The 19,130-nt window shown below is 49.2% G+C and overlaps 1 protein-coding gene across 1 annotated transcript in view; it reads right to left on the minus strand.

Annotated features, from left to right (window-relative positions):
- Positions 1 to 569: 569 nt before the first annotated feature.
- Positions 570 to 19,130, minus strand: part of LOC147678954 (chymotrypsin-like elastase family member 1) — a 37,637-nt gene continuing 19,076 nt past the window's right edge. The window contains exons 3-8 of the mRNA XM_086944701.1: positions 15,605 to 15,705; positions 9,385 to 9,510; positions 8,749 to 8,885; positions 3,411 to 3,556; positions 1,524 to 1,673; positions 570 to 693 (exon numbers count right to left, since the gene is read on the minus strand). Coding sequence (XP_086800827.1) covers positions 676 to 693; positions 1,524 to 1,673; positions 3,411 to 3,556; positions 8,749 to 8,885; positions 9,385 to 9,510; positions 15,605 to 15,705 — 678 coding nt within the window. The 3' untranslated portion in view covers positions 570 to 675. The remainder of the gene's footprint in view (positions 694 to 1,523; positions 1,674 to 3,410; positions 3,557 to 8,748; positions 8,886 to 9,384; positions 9,511 to 15,604; positions 15,706 to 19,130) is intronic.

A 19,130-nucleotide genomic window follows, 5' to 3' on the forward strand; every position in this document is an offset into this window, starting at 1 on the left:
GGGGATTTCAATTTGCCCAGAATCACAGGATGTTGAGCCGACGCCGAGACTCGAACCTGGTTCCCTAGCTCTAAAGTCATCACCTCTGGCCATTATGCCACATCCTTTTCCCACTTTCATGGTTAGTAGTTGGTTCTGTTTTAGGCGGCACTAACAGGAAAAATGGGCTGCACTTATTTTTTTGCAAACTAACCACTGCCCATGGATCTACCTTGAGGGGATATCAGCACACTGATGAAATGTATTTTTGTAGCGGAAGAGAAATGAGACAAAATATAAACAGACTGCATTAGTCTTATTTGGTATTCTGCTAGATGTTTTAAGGTCATATAGTTTTGTAAGTATCCTAATTTTAGTTTCCGTATTGATCTGGTAAGCTAATTTATGTCGGTAATGGAAGAAAATTCGACAGCTGTTGAGTTTGACTATACTTAAAAGGTATCTTCTTAGATGTTTTATGGGCTTACTGCATAGTGACTAATTAATAACACCAAGAGCAGCTGGACAAAGAATGAGAGAAGACATTCATCTGAGTCTGTCACTTTATTATAATTATTACTGAGAGCTATACATATCTCCCACTGGTACACAGTAATCCAAACATGTTGGAACATCCGGTCAGCCAGACCCAAGTATCCAGAGGAGTCTCTCGCACGTCTCAGACTTTGGTTGCATTCAGTTTGTCTTCATAACCTAAAAGAAAAGAAAGGCATTTATCAGCAAATTATAATTGTGTCGCACATAGATACAAGGGCATCATACACTTTGTCCTGAAGCACTTGGTAACTGCCCCAGTGAAGCCCAACTGCTCCAGTGTTTATTGCCAAGGTGGCAGCATGCTTGCCTACCTACATGCCATAAAGATCTGTTGTGTTTCTCTGCTGAACTAACCTAACCTCACTTCCCTCCTTTCACTGTTACACAGCCTGGCACTGTGCAGCATTCTGTCCATGCTACCTGAAAAGCTATAAGAACTAGGACAAAACAACAGCTTAGATGTTAGGATTCCAAAATCTCCAAGAATCAGGACCTAATGTCTACCAAGCATAATAACAAAATTAAGGTAATTCAGGTAAGAATTTATAAAAAAAATGTAATTCTAATTTATGAATGTGTGACTAGTGAAACAAAAATTATTCTAGAAGAAGCTGTGGGTCCTATGATTATTTTCAGATACTTTGAGTACAACAATCTTTGCCAGCTATTTTTTTCTCTCCCTTTTATATCTCACAGTTTTTTTGAACCCATTTTTTCCCTTCAAGTCATAACATCCAACCTAATGGTTAGCTCTATTAACTGGAATAAAGGTAATGGAAAAGATGTGCCAGAAAATTCTTTGATTTGCCCAGGATAACACAACTTGGCCCAACGCTGCCTCCAGGATTATAATCAAGATTGTTGGTTTCCTTGTTCCACAGTCCCCAACCTAGCCACTAGCCCTCATCTGCCTTCAGTTATGATCAGGTCTGATTCTTTGATGCCACCGTGAGTTAATCAACATGAGCCTTCTGCATCAAACTTACGTTGTCCATCCAAGATATGTAGGCTGACACCCTGGTGAACACAGTTGGCTTGTTCTTTATGTTGCATCCACTGGAGGACGCAAAGCTGGTAATTCCATGGATGTAGCTAGCACCACTGACAGCACAGTGAAGAGGTCCACCGGAATCTCCCTAAGAATCAAGTACACAGATTATTTTAAACTTCAAGTGATACAGAATGGTTGAGGCATATTGAGTTCATGGGTTGAAAGATGTCCACATTTCTAGCAGATTTCAGATGCTCCTGCAGTCATGCCATGGATTCCCATTGAGAATGGGGCTCACTTTGGCTCCCAAGACCTTCTTGAAAAATACCCCCATTGCTCTTTGAGGACAATGCACTATCAAATAAGTAATTTTTTAATGTGCACATATTACCCCAGCAATGATGAAAAGAAAACCATACCATCCATGCAGGTGTACTGGAATTCTTTTTTGAAACCAAACAAAAACAAACAGAGTTTGATTACTTGGATGAAACCCAGAATGGGCATCATGGCATACATGGTTATCTGAGTATTCAGCTATAGGCACATTTTTTCCTCAACAGAAGGACATATCTGTGTGTGTTTTTTTTTATCATGGCAAGACTTCGAATTAATCTTCAATTTAACGAGGCCTTAAAATACCACATATTGGGGCATATTATCAAGGACCGGTGTTAAAATTATCGCTGTTTTATCGGCGGGAAATTGCTGATAAACCGGCAATAATGGGCTTGATAATACGCCCTTGTTAATTCCCATAGAAGCCCATGTTCTGGGGTTAACCTGGGCTTCTATGGAAATTAACAAGGGCGTATTATCAAGCCCATTATCGCTGCTTTAGCTGCAGTTTCCCGCCGATAAAACAGCGATAATTTTAACATTGGTCCTTGATAATATGCCCCTCTGTTTTTTCCCAACTTGGTTTTACTCATTTTCTTACTATCAGTCAGATAGTAGACGTTTGCAGGCCACCGCACCCTGTGGCTGTTGGACTACAGACAGATGAGTTTACTCTTTGTCCCATTAGACATTTTTTTGTGGAAAATGCCCCATCTTCCACAACAGCCCCATTAGAGCGATGCTGTGTAAAATAGTAATACTTTTCATTTGTCACGTTGACTGGGTATTGGTGGAAACAATTCTCACCAATTAAAGCTTTACTGTATGCTCAAGAACAAACTGTTCAATTCTTGGAAACGACCTCAGAAAGGTCATGCATCCTAGATTTTGGTCATTTGTGCATTTAGCCCTAAGGACATGTGCACATTGGTCTCGCCGCCCCAACAAAACAAATGAGATAAGAAGCACATACTTGTATGTTGTTTGCTATCAATATGGCACTCTGCAGTATTTATGTTGATATTTGCCAGGCTGTAACTACCAGGTATTGTTTTGACCCAACTTGGTGGTGCTCATTTTGTCATTCTTCGAAAAATAACATGCTCAGTTGGCACTCCATGATTCAACCCAGGGGTTTTTAGATTACACGAACTCAGGGTTCCAGAACGGGGACTAAAATGAATAAGAGTCCATTGACTGCAGTTGATCATAGACAGAAGACGATTGCATAATAAATATTTCAACACAACAATAACTACTTTATATTTATAGCTTGGTAAATGTAATAATTGGAGTTCTGGTCGAGGAAGGCAATGTCCTTAAAAATTGAAAGAAAAAATCCTACAAATTCTTTGTGGTATTGGATCCGTAGAACTGTAGAAGATCATATCCTAAGTAAGATCAGTACCTTGCAGTTAACTGATCGAAACATGTCCATAACATTTAGGAAGACTATAACAATGGGATACATGCTATCAGAGCCTTTTCTTAGAAGACTTCTAGCACACACAACCCATGTTATGTTGATACATTCAGTACTTACTTGACATCCAGCGCGCAACCCGTCTCCTCCAGCACACACCATGGTGCTTTTGACGATGGTTCCCCAGTAGGTAGGGGTGGTACAGGTTATGTAATCCACAACTGGAAGAGGTGCCTGCTGAAGGGTGGCAGACACTTGGCCATTGGCTGCAAGAGAAGGCACAATTACATAGCCTTTTTCTCTTTATGTAGAGCAAGTCTTTCATCACTCATGATTTGTAGCATTCTAGAAGTTGACTGCAGATCTCTCCTTATCTCCCTTTTGAGACAGACAAGTGTGATTTGAATATATTTGTTCAACTTTCATCACCTTTCCCCGCCCCAAGAACAGAGGAGGCGGATACATATTGGCCCCATAAAGGCTAGTGCCTGTTTGTCAGTGATTATCCCTTGGCTGTACTAATACAAATGTAACCAAATGCTAAGATATTACATGTGACATAACCCCAATGACATGGAAGTGCATTGCTCTGTTTTGAGTTTTTATGTGCACTAATCAAAAAATATGACAAAAAACATCTATCATGTGCAGAAGCACAGGAGAGATTAATGGGAAGTTGAATTAAGCAGAGCGTTTCCGATCAGATCTGATAGCAGTTGTATTTGATCACTACTGTCAGCGGCAACCAGCATCTATGGGAGGAGGGGGGCCGGGCGTGTGCGAGCAGAACATACTATATATTAAAAAATAAAATGTACCTGAACTCCGCATCGTCCTCGTTCCAGACCTCTTCTTTCAACACAGGAACTAGAAGCAGCAACTTCCTCGGCCAATCCTAGGGCAGCTCTCACCAGAATGAGAGCAGCCCTAGGATTGGTGAGAGAGGCCTCAGTCTCGGCTCTGGGTTAGAGATGTTTAAAGTATGCATGTGTGGTTGCCCGTCGCAGGACGGCCGGCCAAAAAGACATGCGCACTTTAAACAGTGCCTTACCAGCCCACCCTCCTCCCTGCTGAGTGACATGCTTCTGTCACTCAGCAGCGGCCGGCCCCATCCTGACGGGGGATGAAAAATACAATGGTAATTAAAAACCATTTTATTTTTCATCTTTGGGAGAGTTTCAAGTAGGGCGACGCTCCTGCTACTGTTGTCAGTGAGATATCATGGGATCCAGTGTCCAACTAATTCAACAAAGGCAAAGAAATATGGTTGCTTATTGCCCTTAGTTCCTTCTTCCTTGTTTACATGCTGGGTACAGTTTTTTCTACAAAGTCAATCTACATTCTCTTCCTGTTCTTTACATGAATAGAAAGCGTGAATGTCATTTTTTGTAGAATTAAAAAACTAAGTCTAATGCTTATATTGTGTTTTCAATGTGATCAATTTTCACAATAGTGAGGAATTTAGACAGAGGTCTCTATTTCACAAGCAAAGTGGGGTTATCATTTGTTTAGACAGGGCATTCGTGGGCATTCGAGGGCAAATGGAATAGTTCAACTATTCCTCTTGTTTTGCCAGATTAAGGCTTGTTCACTTGGGAAGCGGGGGAATGGTCCATTCCGCATCCGCATGGTGCCCCGCATCATCCATGGTAATGAAACTCTCAAGACAAGAGGGATGAACTGGAGATGGGAAGAATGTGTGCCCGGGTAGAAGACCTCACACTTTCTTTAGATGCTCACTCGGACATCAGTAGGGTTGCATGGGTCCTGGCTAAAAACCATGAACTAATAAAATGCACATACTCAGTTATCATGTTCCCATTATAATGAAAATCTAAAATTAGAAGGAGGTCCAGGGCCATGTTTAAACCAAATGGGTGTTGTCTGTGGTTCTTGGTCTGAAAGGATCTGAGTACGCATCCCATATTTTGCATAATGCTTCTATGCAAAAACCACAGATGGGGGGACTGGAAGAGGATATTTTGTGTCTGTGGATTAAAGAAGTGTATTTATGTGAGGGTTTGTGTTGGAAGGCGGTGACCCCGGGGGTCAAGATGACTCTCCTAACCACCCGAGACCTCCTCTCCCACAATTCCTGCCGAGTCTTACCGAGGGATGGTCCTCACCGGGGAGGACTGATCGTACACACTGTCGATACACCACACTTACGAACGGACACCACACCGTGAATCTTTATCAAGTATGAACTTTATCAAAGTAAAATAGGTAGCAATATACAGCGATCGAGGGATCGTGAAAGTCTCGTAACAAGGGAACGGGGAAGCGGGACAGTCTTAGAGGGCCAGTAGGCACGCCACGCACCCTGCGCACAGTTCTCAATCCTCGAACTGGGGGGTACGGGGGCTGGCGATGGTACTTGCTGTCCTACTCACTTCTGTTCAAGATGATCGTGAGGGTAGCGTTGATGGTCCAGCCGGACCAGAGGGTTCTTCAAGCCGCGACGAGGTCAGCAGGGCTTGGTCAGGAGTACTCCGTAGTACTCGTAGGCAGGTAGAGCCGCGACAGCGTCCGCAGGGCTCAGGATGATAGCAGGAGTCTCTCGTTCTCAAGAGTGGGCCGCGACGAGGTCAGCAGGGCTCCGATGGTTCAGGTCTTACTCTTCGAGAGGGAGCCGCGACAGCGTCAGCAGGGCTCGGTGGTTCAGTTCCGTAGCTTCGAGGATGAGCCGCGACGACGTCAGCAGGGCTCGGTGGGTCAGAGTCTGTTCTCCTCAAGGTCAGCCACGATCAGATCAGCAGGGCTTTCTTGTCCAAGATACAACTTCGGGCTAGATGGACGGTAGGCTGTCTTATAGTCCAGGGGCCCTTTGATGTCCGGACCCTCAGAGGCAGGAGGCCGGAGGTCCGAGGGTCAGGCGCCCGATTGTCTGGGCGGTTGGGTCTTTGATGCTTTTGGACCATGCGTCCAGGGGATCCCAGAGGCTCATCAAGGCCTGGAGCCAGCTCGCTAGGAAGCCAAGGGTGCGATCGAAACCAGCCCCCAGGGATGGTTTGGAGGTGTGAGGAAAACCAGTTCCACGGAAGGGGGCCGGAGGTGTGATAGAAGTCTTGGTTTCGGGTACTTGGTGAGTCGTTCACCCCCCGATCGGGTTGGGGCACGCCGGACGCGCACGCACAGCTGCAGCCAGGAGCGGCAAGAGGCTGCCGAAAGGGAACAAGGCGGCCGGCTGGCCGGGGTGTCCAAACATGGAGTATGATGGTCACGTGCATGGGTGCAGGCACGCGGTCTGGAGGTCGTCTCATGTCCGGTGTAGGAGTCTCGTGTATAGTTCTGGGGGGACGGGATTCAGTTCCATCCGTCGTTCTGGGGTTATGGGGGTCAGCGAGGGCCACGCCACGAGGCCGGGTCCAACAGTTTGGTATATAGAGGATCTGCTTTCACATCTTTGCAGCCTTGAAGGTCTTGGTCCACTTAGTAGAGACACTAATTTTCAACAAAGAGGAAGAAATCAAGTGCAAAAGTAACAGAATGTTGAAACGATTTCTAACTAGTTCTCATTTTGCTGGGAATACTTGCCCATCTCAGCTTCCCAGAATTTAGGTACCAAGGCCCAGGTTTACTAACATTTTATAAAAATTACACAAACCTGGCACAAAGTATTGTGGTGGGATTTACCTTCAAGCGCGAATCATGAGTTGCATGGGAAGGTTGCCTAAAGTAAAGCTCTCTGTGCTAATTTGAGCCCCTTTGTGCTACTTTGAATCAAGGGGGCGTGCATGGACGTTCCCACGCAACTACCCATGGGTTTTGACACAACCTTATCTACAAACATTTGCATGCAGGGATTTGCACCAAAAATGCTTACCAATGGATCAACTTTGAAAAGTCGCTAGATTTGTTTAGTTTGCATGTGTGCTGCGCTGTACAGGTCAAATACAAAGTGGCAGCACTATTAAAGCATAGTTTTTGCACTGGAATGTTCATCTTCCAGTACAAAACCAGTGCTTGGCAGAATGCATACTCCTTTGCACAATGGTGCAAATTTGGGGTGTTGTTGCATGGCAGCCTAAAGTGAGCTAGTGCTGGGGGAGAGAAAAAAAGCACCACAAGCACGGGGAAACAGCGGCACTCATCCTCCTGGACCTCTCCGCCCCGTTCGACACTGTCTGCCACCGCACCCTAGTCCGACGCCTCAGCACCACCGGCATCCAAGAGAAGGCATTGAAGAGGATCATCTTGTTCCTCGTTGGAAGAACACAAAGAGTCTGCCTCCCCCGTTTCGTTCCGAGGCCACCGAAGTCATCTGCGGCGTCCCGCAAGGATCATCACTCAGCCCCACCCTCTTCAACGTCTACATGAGACCTCTCGCAGCCATCGCATGCCAACACAACCTCAACATCATCTCCTACGCCGACGACACCCAGCTGATCCTCTCCCTCACCAGAGACCCCGACACCGCCAGAACCAGCCTCCACGAAGGGATGAAAGACGTCGCCGAGTGGATGAAGAACAGCCGCCTGAAACTGAACTCAGACAAGACGGAAGTCCTCATCCTAGGACCATCACCCTCCGCCTGGGACGATTCCTGGTGGGCCCCAGCCCTGGGCACCGCCCCCAAGCCGACAGACCACGCACGCAACCTGGGCTTCATCCTGGACTCCTCCCTCTCGATGACCAGACAAGTCAATGCCGTCTCCTCTTCATGCTTTCACACCCTCCGCATGGTCCGCAAGATCTTCCGATGGATCCCGATCGAAACCAGGAAGACGGTCACCCAGGCCCTCGTCACCAGCCGGCTGGACTACGGAAACACCTTCTACGCCGGAACCACAGCCAAGCTACAGAAAAGACTCCAACGCATCCAGAACGCCTCCGTCCGACTCATCCTGGACATCCCTCGATGCAGCCACATCTCCGGCCACCTGAGGAACCTGCACTGGCTCCCCATCAACAAGAGGATCACGTTCAGGCTCCTCACCCACGCACACAAGTCTCTCCACAACCTGGGCCCCAAGTACCTCAACGACCGCCAGACCTTCCACACGCCCACCCGCCAGCTACGGTCCGCTAGCCTCGCCCTCGCCGCCGTACCACGCATCCGAAGAGCCACCGCCGGCGGAAGATCCTTCTCCTACCTGGCAGCCAAGACATGGAACTCCCTCCCCATCCACCTTCGGCTGACCCAGGACCACCTCGCCTTCAGGAGACAACTCAAGACCTGGCTGTTCGAGCAGTAGCGACCCCCTTCCCCCAAGCGCCTTGAGACCCTTCCGGGTGAGTAGCGCACTATACAAGTGTTATGATTGATTGATTGATTGACCATATCTTATTAGATATTGTTCTGTTTTTCTCACAACCTTTGATGCAACCCAGCATAGCAACTTTGGGTGCAGTGCTGTATTGCCCCAACACGTAGTAAATCAGCCAGAGTGTGCTCTCCTAGAGGCTTCATGAGCCTGAGATACCGCAGGGTGCACCTGAGGCAAGAAATACTCACTTGTGGTCATGCCCCAGCCGGTGATGTTGCAGGGATATTTGTTGGGAAGGACCTGTCCAGCGGGAGGCAGACGCCCAAGCTGCACGTAGCTGTTCAGAACAGCGTTCCAAGATAGTTTCAGAAGAGCAATGTCATACCTGGAAGAGATCACCTGAGTCAGAAGCAGAAGGACATTAAAGGAGACAGTACAGGAAATGTACTATGTGGCATTGAATGCCCAGCCGCTAAAAGCCACACAAAAACATCATTAAGCCGGAGAAACAAACTATTCCAGCCAATTTCTCCTTCAATGTGAATCGACTAAAAAATACCCAAGGATAAGCCATAGTTTTCGGGCATGCAGCCATAGACATAAATTTGTCGAAACGTTGATGGTGGGGTAAAAACAAATCAAAAACCCTTTGACCTCATTTACATCACAGCGTTGAACCCTTGCCCAACCATTAGTACTGAGCAGTCAGCTATGTGCTGTCAAGGGGTTAGAGGAGAGGGCTGTAGAGAAAACCTCCCCCCGCCACGAGCTCCCTGCCCGCCCGCCCGGCCACTAGTCTCAAACACCGGCCTCTTCTGGTGCCATACTGCGAAAAAAGGATTCTAGTGAAGTGGTACAAATGCCAGAAGATACAAGCGCCTTACCCAGCAGTTACGTCATTGCTGTTCCAGATGGGGTACCTGACGACCTTGGAGACGGTGATGTACTGCTCGGTACCCTCGTGCACCTGGAAGTTGTGGTCGCCCACAACCACGCGGTAGGGCAAATTTCTGTAGAGGAACAAGAAGGCAACAAGAATCATTTCTACTCATTGGTAGAGATTGGCTAAAAGTTGAGACTCTGCTGTAGGGGCTAATGGTTCTTCTGTATGTAGTAGTGTTATTCCACATGGAGCTGCCTGTCTTGTTTGGTGCTCGCTGTGGTGTGGATGTGGAAAGGAGGACGTTGAGGTGAGCCTGTAATTCCTCACCCATTGTAACCCAAATGAATTGAGTCACCAAGTCGAGATTCCGTCGTGTGTGAATTCAGACCTAGTTCCTCCTCTGTGTGCATGACTGGACTCCCCCTTCCCCCCCCCATCCCCCCGCACAGGAACCAGTGCATACACCAGTGGCCTGGACCTGGTGGGGAGTAAAGTTTTCTTCTGTCTGCAGATCTAGACGATGCACAGCCCTCCACTCCGTACCACAGGTAAGACTCGGGTAACTACAAGCAGAGCCCTCCACTCCCTACCACAGGTAAGACTTAGGTAACTACAAGCACAGCCCTCCACTCCCTACCACAGGTAAGACTCAGGTAACTACAAGCACAGCCCTCCACTCCCTACCACAGGTAAGACTCAGGTAACTACAAGCACAGCCCTCCACTCCCTACCACTGGTAAGACTCAGGTAACTACAAGCACAGCCCTCCACTCCCTACCACAGGTAAGACTCAGGTAACTACAAGCACAGCCCTCCACTCCCTAACACAGGTAAGACTCGGGTAACTACAAGCACAGCCCTCCACTCCCTACCACTGGTATGACTCAAGTAACTACAAGCACAGCCCTCCACTGCCTACCACTGGTATGACTCAGGGTAACTACAAGCACAGCCCTCCACTCCCTACCACAGGTAAGACTCAGGTAACTACAAGCACAGCCCTCCACTCCCTACCACAGGTAAGACTCGGGTAACTACAAGCACAGCCCTCCACTCCCTACCACTGGTATGACTCAGGGTAACTACAAGCACAGCCCTCCACTCCCTACCACAGGTAAGACTCGGGTAACTAGTCAAGTCAAGTCAAAGAATTTATATAGCGCACTACATACTCAGAGGGTCTCAAGGCGCTTAGGGAGGGGAGGGGGATTACTTGTCAAATATCCACGTTTTAAGTAGCTTTCTGAATGCTAGGTGGTTCTGGGTAAGGCGAAGGTAAGTGGGGAGTGAGTTCCATGTTTTAGCAGCCAGGTAAGAGAAGGATCTGCCTCCCATGGTGGTCTTGTTGATGCGAGGTACAGTGGCGAGGGCTTGGCTGGAAGAACGTAGTTGGCGGGAGGGGGTGTAGAAGGACAGTCGTGAGTTGAGGCATTCTGGTCCGATGTCGTAGAGTGATTTGTGTGCGTGGGTTAGCAGTCGGAAAGTGATCCTCTTATTGACGGGTAGCCAGTGGAGGTCTTTCAGGTGACCAGAGATGTGTTCGTTGCGCGGGATGTCTAATATGATCCTGGCTGAGGCGTTTTGGATTCGTTGGAGTTTCTTCTGGAGTTTGGCGGTAGTACCTGCGTAGAGGGTGTTTCCGTAGTCCAGTCGGCTCGTAACCAGAGCATGGGTGACTGTTTTTCTGGTTTCGGTGGGGATCCAGCGAAATGTTTTTTTGAGCATGCGAAGAATGTTGAAGCAGGATGAGGATACGGCGCTGACTTGTCTGTTCATTGAAAGTGAAGAATCCAGGATAACGCCTAGGTTCCGTGCGTGGTCTGTCGGGATGGGTGCTTTTCCAAGGGCTTCCGGCCACCAAGAGTCGTCCCATGCAGAGGGGGATGTACCTAAGATGAGGACTTCTGTTTTATCTGAGTTTAGTTTCAGACGGCTGTGTTTCATCCATTCGGCAACTTCTTTCATTCCTTCGTGTAGGTTAGTTTTGGCGGTGCTGGGGTCATTGGTGAGAGAAAGGATCAGTTGAGTGTCATCCGCGTAAGAGATAATGTTGAGGTTGTGTTGGCGGGCGATGGCCGCGAGGGGGCTCATGTATACGTTGAAGAGGGTGGGACTGAGTGAGGATCCTTGTGGTACTCCACAGATGACTTCAGTGGCCTCGGACTTGAATGGTGGAAGGCGGACTCTCTGGGTTCTTCCGGTGAGGAACGAGGTGATCCATTCAAGTGCTTTTCCTTGGATTCCGATGTTACTGAGGCGTTGTAAAAGGGTGCTGTGGCAGACTGTGTCGAAGGCTGCAGAGAGGTCGAGGAGGATGAGGGCGACTGTGTCTCCATTGTCCAGTAGAGTTCGGATGTCGTCTGTTGCTGCGATGAGGGCGGTCTCAGTGCTGTGTTTTGCTCGGAAGCCAGATTGTGAGGAGTCGAGGGATTTGTTGGCTTCGAGGAAAGCGGCGAGCTGGTTGTTGACGGCTTTCTCGATTACTTTGGCCGGGAATGGAAGGAGCGAAATGGGGCGGTAATTTTTGAGTTCGGTGGGGTCCGCTGTGGGTTTTTTCAGAAGGGCGGTGAGTTCAGCGTGTTTTCAGCTTTCCGGGAAGGTGGCGGAGTTGAAGGAGCAGTTGATGACGTCTCGGAGGTGCGGTGCTATGATGGAGTCTGCTTTGTTGAAGATGTGGTGAGGACATGGGTCTGTGGGGGATCCTGAGTGGATGGAGTTCATCAGGCGGATGGTGTCCTCAGTGGAGATTGGGTTCCAGTCGTTAAGGGTGTTCAAGGGGGGAGAATGTTCAGCATATGGTTGGGTGGGTTGGTCTCCGGGTTGGTTGTCGAAGCTGTTGTGGATGTCTGCAATTTTGTTGTGGAAGAATGAGGCTAGGGAGTCGCAGAGGGCTTGAGAGGGGGTGATGTCGTTGGAGTTGGCCGAGGGATTGGTAAATTCCTTGACGATGTTGAAAAGTTCCTTGCTGTTGTGGGCGTTGTTGTCAAGTCGATCCTTGAATGCTGTTTTCTTGGCCTTTCGGATTAGTTGGTGGTGTGTGCGAGTGGCGTTTTTGAAGGCGTCCTTGGTGCTAGTGGTTGGGTCTTTTTTCCAGGCCTTTTCAAGGGAGCGGCAGAGTTTCTTACAAGCAGAGCCCTCCACTCCCTACCACAGGTAAGACTTAGGTAACTACAAGCACAGCCCTCCACTCCCTACCACAGGTAAGACTCAGGTAACTACAAGCACAGCCCTCCACTCCCTACCACAGGTAAGACTCAGGTAACTACAAGCACAGCCCTCCACTCCCTACCACAGGTAAGACTCGGGTAACTACAAGCACAGCCCTCCACTCCCTACCACTGGTATGACTCAGGGTAACTACAAGCACAGCCCTCCACTCCCTACCACAGGTAAGACTCGGGTAACTACAAGCACAGCCCTCCACTCCCTACCACAGGTAAGACTCGGGTAACTACAATCACAGCCCTCCACTCCCTACCACTGGTATGACTCAGGGTAACTACAAGCACAGCCCTCCACTCCCTACCAGAGTAAGACTCGGGTAACTACAAGCACAGCCCTTCACTCCCTACCACTGGTATGACTCAGGTAACTACAAGCACAGCCCTCCACTCCCTACCACTGGTATGACTCAGGTAACTACAAGCACAGCCCTCCACTCCCTACCACTGGTATGACTCAGGGTAACTACAAGCACAGCCCTCCACTCCCTACCACAGGTAAGACTCGGGTAACTACAAGCACAGCCCTCCATTCCTTACCACTGGTATGACTCAGGTAACTACAAGCACAGCCCTCCACTCCCTACCACAGGTAAGTCTCAGGTAACTACAAGCACAGCCCTCCACTCCCTACCACAGGTAAGACTCAGGTAACTACAAGCACAGCCCTCCACTCCCTACCACAGGTAAGACTCAGGTAACTACAAGCACAGCCCTCCACTCCCTACCACAGGTATGACTCAGGGTAACCACAAGCACAGCCCTCCACTCCCTACCACAGGTAAGACTCGGGTAACTACAAGCACAGCCCTCCACTCCCTACCACTGGTATGACTCAAGTAACTACAAGCACAGCCCTCCACTCCCTACCACTAGTATGACTCAGGTAACTACAAGCACAGCCCTCCACTCCCTACCACTGGTATGACTCAAGTAACTACAAGCACAGCCCTCCACTCCCTACCACTAGTATGACTCAGGTAACCACAAGCACAGCCCTCCACTCTCTACCACTGGTATGACTCAAGTAACTACAAGCACAGCTCTCCACTCCCTACCACTGGTATGACTCAAGTTTCTACAAGCCTACCCCTCCACTCCCTACCACTGGTATGATTCAGGTAACTACAAGCACAGCCCTCCACTCCCTACCACAGGTAAGATTCAGGTAACTACAAGCACAGCCCTCCACTCCCTACCACAGGTAAGACTCAGGTAACTACAAGCACAGCCCTCCACTCCCTACCACAGGTATGACTCAGGGTAACCACAAGCACAGCCCTCCACTCCCCACCACAGGTATGACTCAGGGTAACCACAAGCACAGCCCTCCACTCCCTACCACAGGTAAGACTCAGGTAACTACAAGCACAGCCCTCCAATCCCTACCACAGGTAAGACTCAGGGTAACTACAAGCACAGCCTTCCACTCCCTACCACAGGTAAGACTCAGGTAACTACAAGCACAGCCCCCCACTCCCTACCACAGGTAAGACTCAGGTAACTACAAGCACAGCCCTCCACTCCCTACCACAGGTAAGACTCAGGTAACTACAAGCACAGCCCTCCACTCCCTACCACAGGTAAGACTCAGGGTAACTACAAGCACAGCCCTCCACTCCCTACCACAGGTAAGACTCAGGTAACTACAAGCATAGCCCTCCACTCCCTACCACAGGTAAGACTCAGGGTAACTACAAGCACAGCCCTTCACTCCCTACCACAGGTCTGACTCAGGTAACTACAAGCACAGCCCTCCACTCCCTACCACAGGTAAGACTCAGGGTAACTACAAGCACAGCCCTCCACTCCCTACCACAGGTAAGACTCAGGTAACTACAAGCACAGCCCTCCTCTCCCTACCACAGGTAAGACTCAGGTAACTACAAGCATAGCCCTCCACTCCCTACCACAGGTAAGACTCAGGGTAACTACAAGCACAGCCCTTCACTCCCTACCACAGGTATGACTCAGGTAACTACAAGCACAGCCCTTCACTCCCTACCACAGGTAAGACTCAGGGTAACTACAAGCACAGCCCTCCACTCCCTACCACAGGTAAGACTCAGGTAACTACAAGCACAGCCCCCCACTCCCTACCACAGGTAAGACTCAGGTAACTACAAGCACAGCCCTCCACTCCCTACCACAGGTAAGACTCAGGTAACTATAAGCAGAGCCCTCCACTCCATACCACAGGTAAGACTCAGGTAACTACAAGCACAGCCCTCCACTCCCTACCACAGGTAAGACTCAGGTAACTACAAGCACAGCCCTCCACTCCCTACCACAGGTAAGACTCAGGTAACTATAAGCACAGCCCTCCACTCCATACCACAGGTATGACTAAGATAACTACAAGCACAGCCCGCCACTCCCTACCACAGGTAAGACTCAGGTAACTACAAGCACAGCCCTCCACTCCCTCCCACAGGTAAGACTCAGGGTAACTACAAGCACAGCCCTCCAATCCCTACCACAGGTATGACTCAGGTAACTACAAGCACAGCCCTCCAATCCCTACCACAGGTATGACTCAGGTAACTACAAGCACAGCCCTCCACTCCATACCACAGGTAAGACTCAGGTAACTACAAGCACAGTCCTCCACTCCCTACCACAGGTAAGGCTCAGGGTAACTACCCTGGTCCCATGATGCACTGGGCCAGGGTCAGACTAATTTGCATGTAGCCAGGTTCTGAGCTGGGATGGTGCAGTGAGCTAAAAAACGGTGATGGATCAAGCTCTGATCTTTGGACTGGGTAGGAGTGGTCTGCTTAATTCAGGTACTCTGTCCATCACCACACCCTTTTCTGAGTCGTTTTGTCCACCATAAGCGTGGAAGGGTATGCTCAGACATGAGTCCCTTGCTCACTGCACCATCAGGATTCAAGCAAGCCGGGCCGAAGACGGCTGTAATGCCAGAAACCGGTCCCCGGAAGCTTGTTTCCTTTCCAGTGAAAGAATCGGTTTCCTGCCTGTCTTGTCTCCGTTGATTACCTGTCCACGCAGTGAGCAGCCGTCATCACCCAGTTGTTCCTGATCAGGGTCCCGCCGCAGGCGTGATACCAGTTGCCACTATAGCTGTACTGGAGTGAAATCTAGGAGATAAGATCCAAGTTTGTGACATGTAGTAAAGTTACCCAGCCTGTTTGCATACATTTTACGAACCAGTATGATCAGCTCAAACCTCCACTCTATTTGTAGAACCCAAATACCTGTCTTCAAGTTCCAGCAAGTGGAGGGTGGGACTTGGCAAATCTTCCTAATGAAAAAGTCACCAGTCATAATCACAGACACGTAGTAGTACAGTAGCACCAGCAAAGTGTCAGTAACATTGGAAAACATCCATCCGCACACACATTCTACAGTAGCAGCCCGGTGAACATCTGCCTGACACAGCTCTTTTACTATTTTTCACATAAATATATTTTATGTCTGTTTTTAACTTTTGAAAGTGAAGTCACACTTGCTATCAGTGTCTTGTATGGAGCCCTGAGATTAGCTCAGCGAATCAGAGTGCTTTGAATCCTGGCACTGCTGGTGTGCACCTGCGTCCTTCCCTCGGTGGGAGTCTGCCTTTGCTGCCCCAGGGATGCACGGGCTCACTGTTGAAAAACCTGACCACAGGGGTCCAGGATCAAGGTGCTGATAATAATATTTTAGATTCTGCCACAATCTAAACAGCGGTGACTTATCGAGCTCGCTGCCCAACTCTGTGGCTGCCTGCCCAACTCTGCGGCTGCCTGCCCAACTTTGCGGCTGCCTGTCCAACTCTGCGGCTGCCTGCCCAACTCTTCGTCTGCCTGCCTAACTGTGCCGCTGCCTGCCTAACTGTGCGGCTGCCTACCCAACTTTGCTGCTCCCTGCCTAACTCTGCGGCTGCCTGCCCAACTCTACGGATGCCTGCCCAACTCTGCGACTGCCTGCCCAACTCTGCGGCTGCATACCCAACTCTGCAGCTGCCTGCCCAAATCTGCAGCTGCCTGCCCAACTACGGGGCTGCCTGTCCAACTTCGATGAGTTGAAGTGGTTGCTTCTGCTTACAGAGCTCTCATGTTTTTCTTAATTGGGCTGTCATATGCTGCTCCCGTCATGGTTTTTTAAGGTATTGCTAGAGCCAGCGCATGCGCTGGACTGGTGAGACATTTAGTAAGCGGGTTTTTAAAGTGCTACCAAAGGCAGCCACCAGTTTGCTTTTAGCCACAAGCGCGCGCCACTACTCCCGTTCACGCCCGCACAACATTACCAGCTTGTTTTCTTAACTATACATCTTTGAACCATGCCTAGCAGAGACAATCGATGCAGTGATGTTTGGTAGGTCTGCAGTGTACATTCAGAGCATGTGCTTCACTAACTATTTAAGCATACTATCAAGAGGATTTTCTGCTTAGCCACTATGAAATGTATCATTTTTATGTTCATGTAGAAGAATTAGCGTTTCCAGCCTTGTCTGGAGAATGCGTTTTAACCACACACTACCACTACGTACCATGGGGCGAACCCCACAAAGCGGTGTTCAGACAGATTACAGGTTATAGGTACACACCCTGCTGGTGAGGGTAGCACCTGAGGATCAATAAAGCATTCAAACCAACATCCCCCCTCCCTTGCACCGCACCTCCCACATGAAGCACTATATATGCGTACAGGCTCATAGGCATGTCTAGAACTGGTCCATTCGCAAATTAGATTGGAGAGTCATTAATGATAAGTCTGTTGATGGGGGTCTGGATTCACTGATGTTGGGAAGATGGATAGGTCAATGCCCCGGTATTCAGCCCACCTGGTCCAGATCTTTCCATGCTTTTGTGGCCAGCCTCGTGCCTGAAATTCCGCCACTTCGGCCAACATACTTTATCCAAGGCAGATTTCCATGCCGCCACCCCCGGGGGAGAGGAGGACTTCCAATGTTGAGCTTTGTCACGCTTGGCCAATGTTAGTCCTAAAAATAGCAAATGTCTTTTATATCTGTTCCCCCCAATATCTTCTGTGCTATGGAGAAGGGTTAATCGAGGATCTGCTGGGAGGTCCCAGCCTAGCACCCACCCCAAGACAAGACAATACCCTTGACCAAAAATGTTGTAGTGCAGTGCAGCCCAGACCGTGTGGAGAAAGGACCCTTGTCTTGAATTGCATCGGAGGCAGGTGGGGGATGGAATAGCTCCCATCTTCCAGAGACGGAGGTTGGTGTAGTACACTTGGTGAAGATATTTGAACTGGATCAATCTATATCTAGAGGACACGGCTGAACCCCTAGGACTGGCAAGAGCCTCAGTCCAGTCATCATCTGTAAGTGTGGAAATTTGAGAAATTGATGTACATAAACAGCGTTCATTATTCCATTTTCCCGCTCCTCTCCCTGTAAGCACCATGAATACCGTAAACTATTGACCGCATCACTCTGCCAGTAAAAGCCCGCACCCATATGTACATGACAGCCATTTTAGGCACCCTGGCCTTTTTCCTGCTCATTAGAATCACCGGCTTCCCTTCTGCGCGTATCTGAACCCCCCTCCCTCTCTCACATGCATAGACTATGAAACCCTCTCCCTCTGCGCGACCCTGCCCTGAAAGACGACCCTCCTGCTTGACCCACGCAAACCCCCGTTCCCTCTTGAAGAGGCATCCTTCGCCTTAGCTGACATAGCCCTCCCCAGCTGCACCTGACTACCCCCGCTCTCTCTCGCACGAGTCATAAGACCTCTCTCTCTCTCTATGCGACTCTGTCCCTGTGTCCACCCTGGTTCCCCCTCCCTTCTCCCTCACACAGGCAAGTCATAAACCTTCTTCTTCTGCAAGACCCTGTCCTTTGGAGTCACGGCCGCGCCTGACCAGCACCTCCTCTCCTTTCATGAATAACCCGTCTGTTAGTAAACCCTCCCTCGGCGATTGACTGTCCACACATGTCTGAGGTCATTGCCTAAGCCAGGAGATACTGTTTACTGCTTATTGTATGGAATCACTCCTCTTCAAAGGACCCACTATTGATCCTGGGCACCCCACCCCCTGGGCTATGATCAGGCGCACACATCCTAAAAGTTGGCGGAACACTCAGCTGCGTGATTACCCTCCCCTCTTATCAGCAGGTCAAGGGTCCCTATTGTGAACATATGTGGGGTAGGATTGACACAAGGATCATGGGGATGTCCTTTTTGTGTTTCACAATGTCATGATTGTAATGCTAAGTGCTCTGTAAAGTATAAAAGACGACATTGCAGCTCACTTGTTAGAGCACCTCCCGAAAGACACTGTGTTTCGTGTCCGAAATGACAGGCTCTCCTCATGATAAATAAATCCTGTTCTTGTGACTCCTGCTTCCAGCGCCCGTCTCTTTATTTGGTAACTATTCAGAATGGAAACTAAGAGGCGTCTTGCGCCAGCCATCCGGGCATCGATACCAGTATGGACTCACATTTTACAATTGGCGTCCCAACGCGGGGTCCATCAGTGACATGAGGTCCAGTAAGAGAGATCCAGACGATGAGGTGAATATCTAAATGATCGGAGTATACCTGCCTTGAGA

The sequence above is a fragment of the Lissotriton vulgaris genome, chromosome 11 (assembly GCF_964263255.1).
Source record: "Lissotriton vulgaris chromosome 11, aLisVul1.2, whole genome shotgun sequence".
NCBI classification, from domain to species: Eukaryota; Metazoa; Chordata; class Amphibia; order Caudata; family Salamandridae; genus Lissotriton; species Lissotriton vulgaris.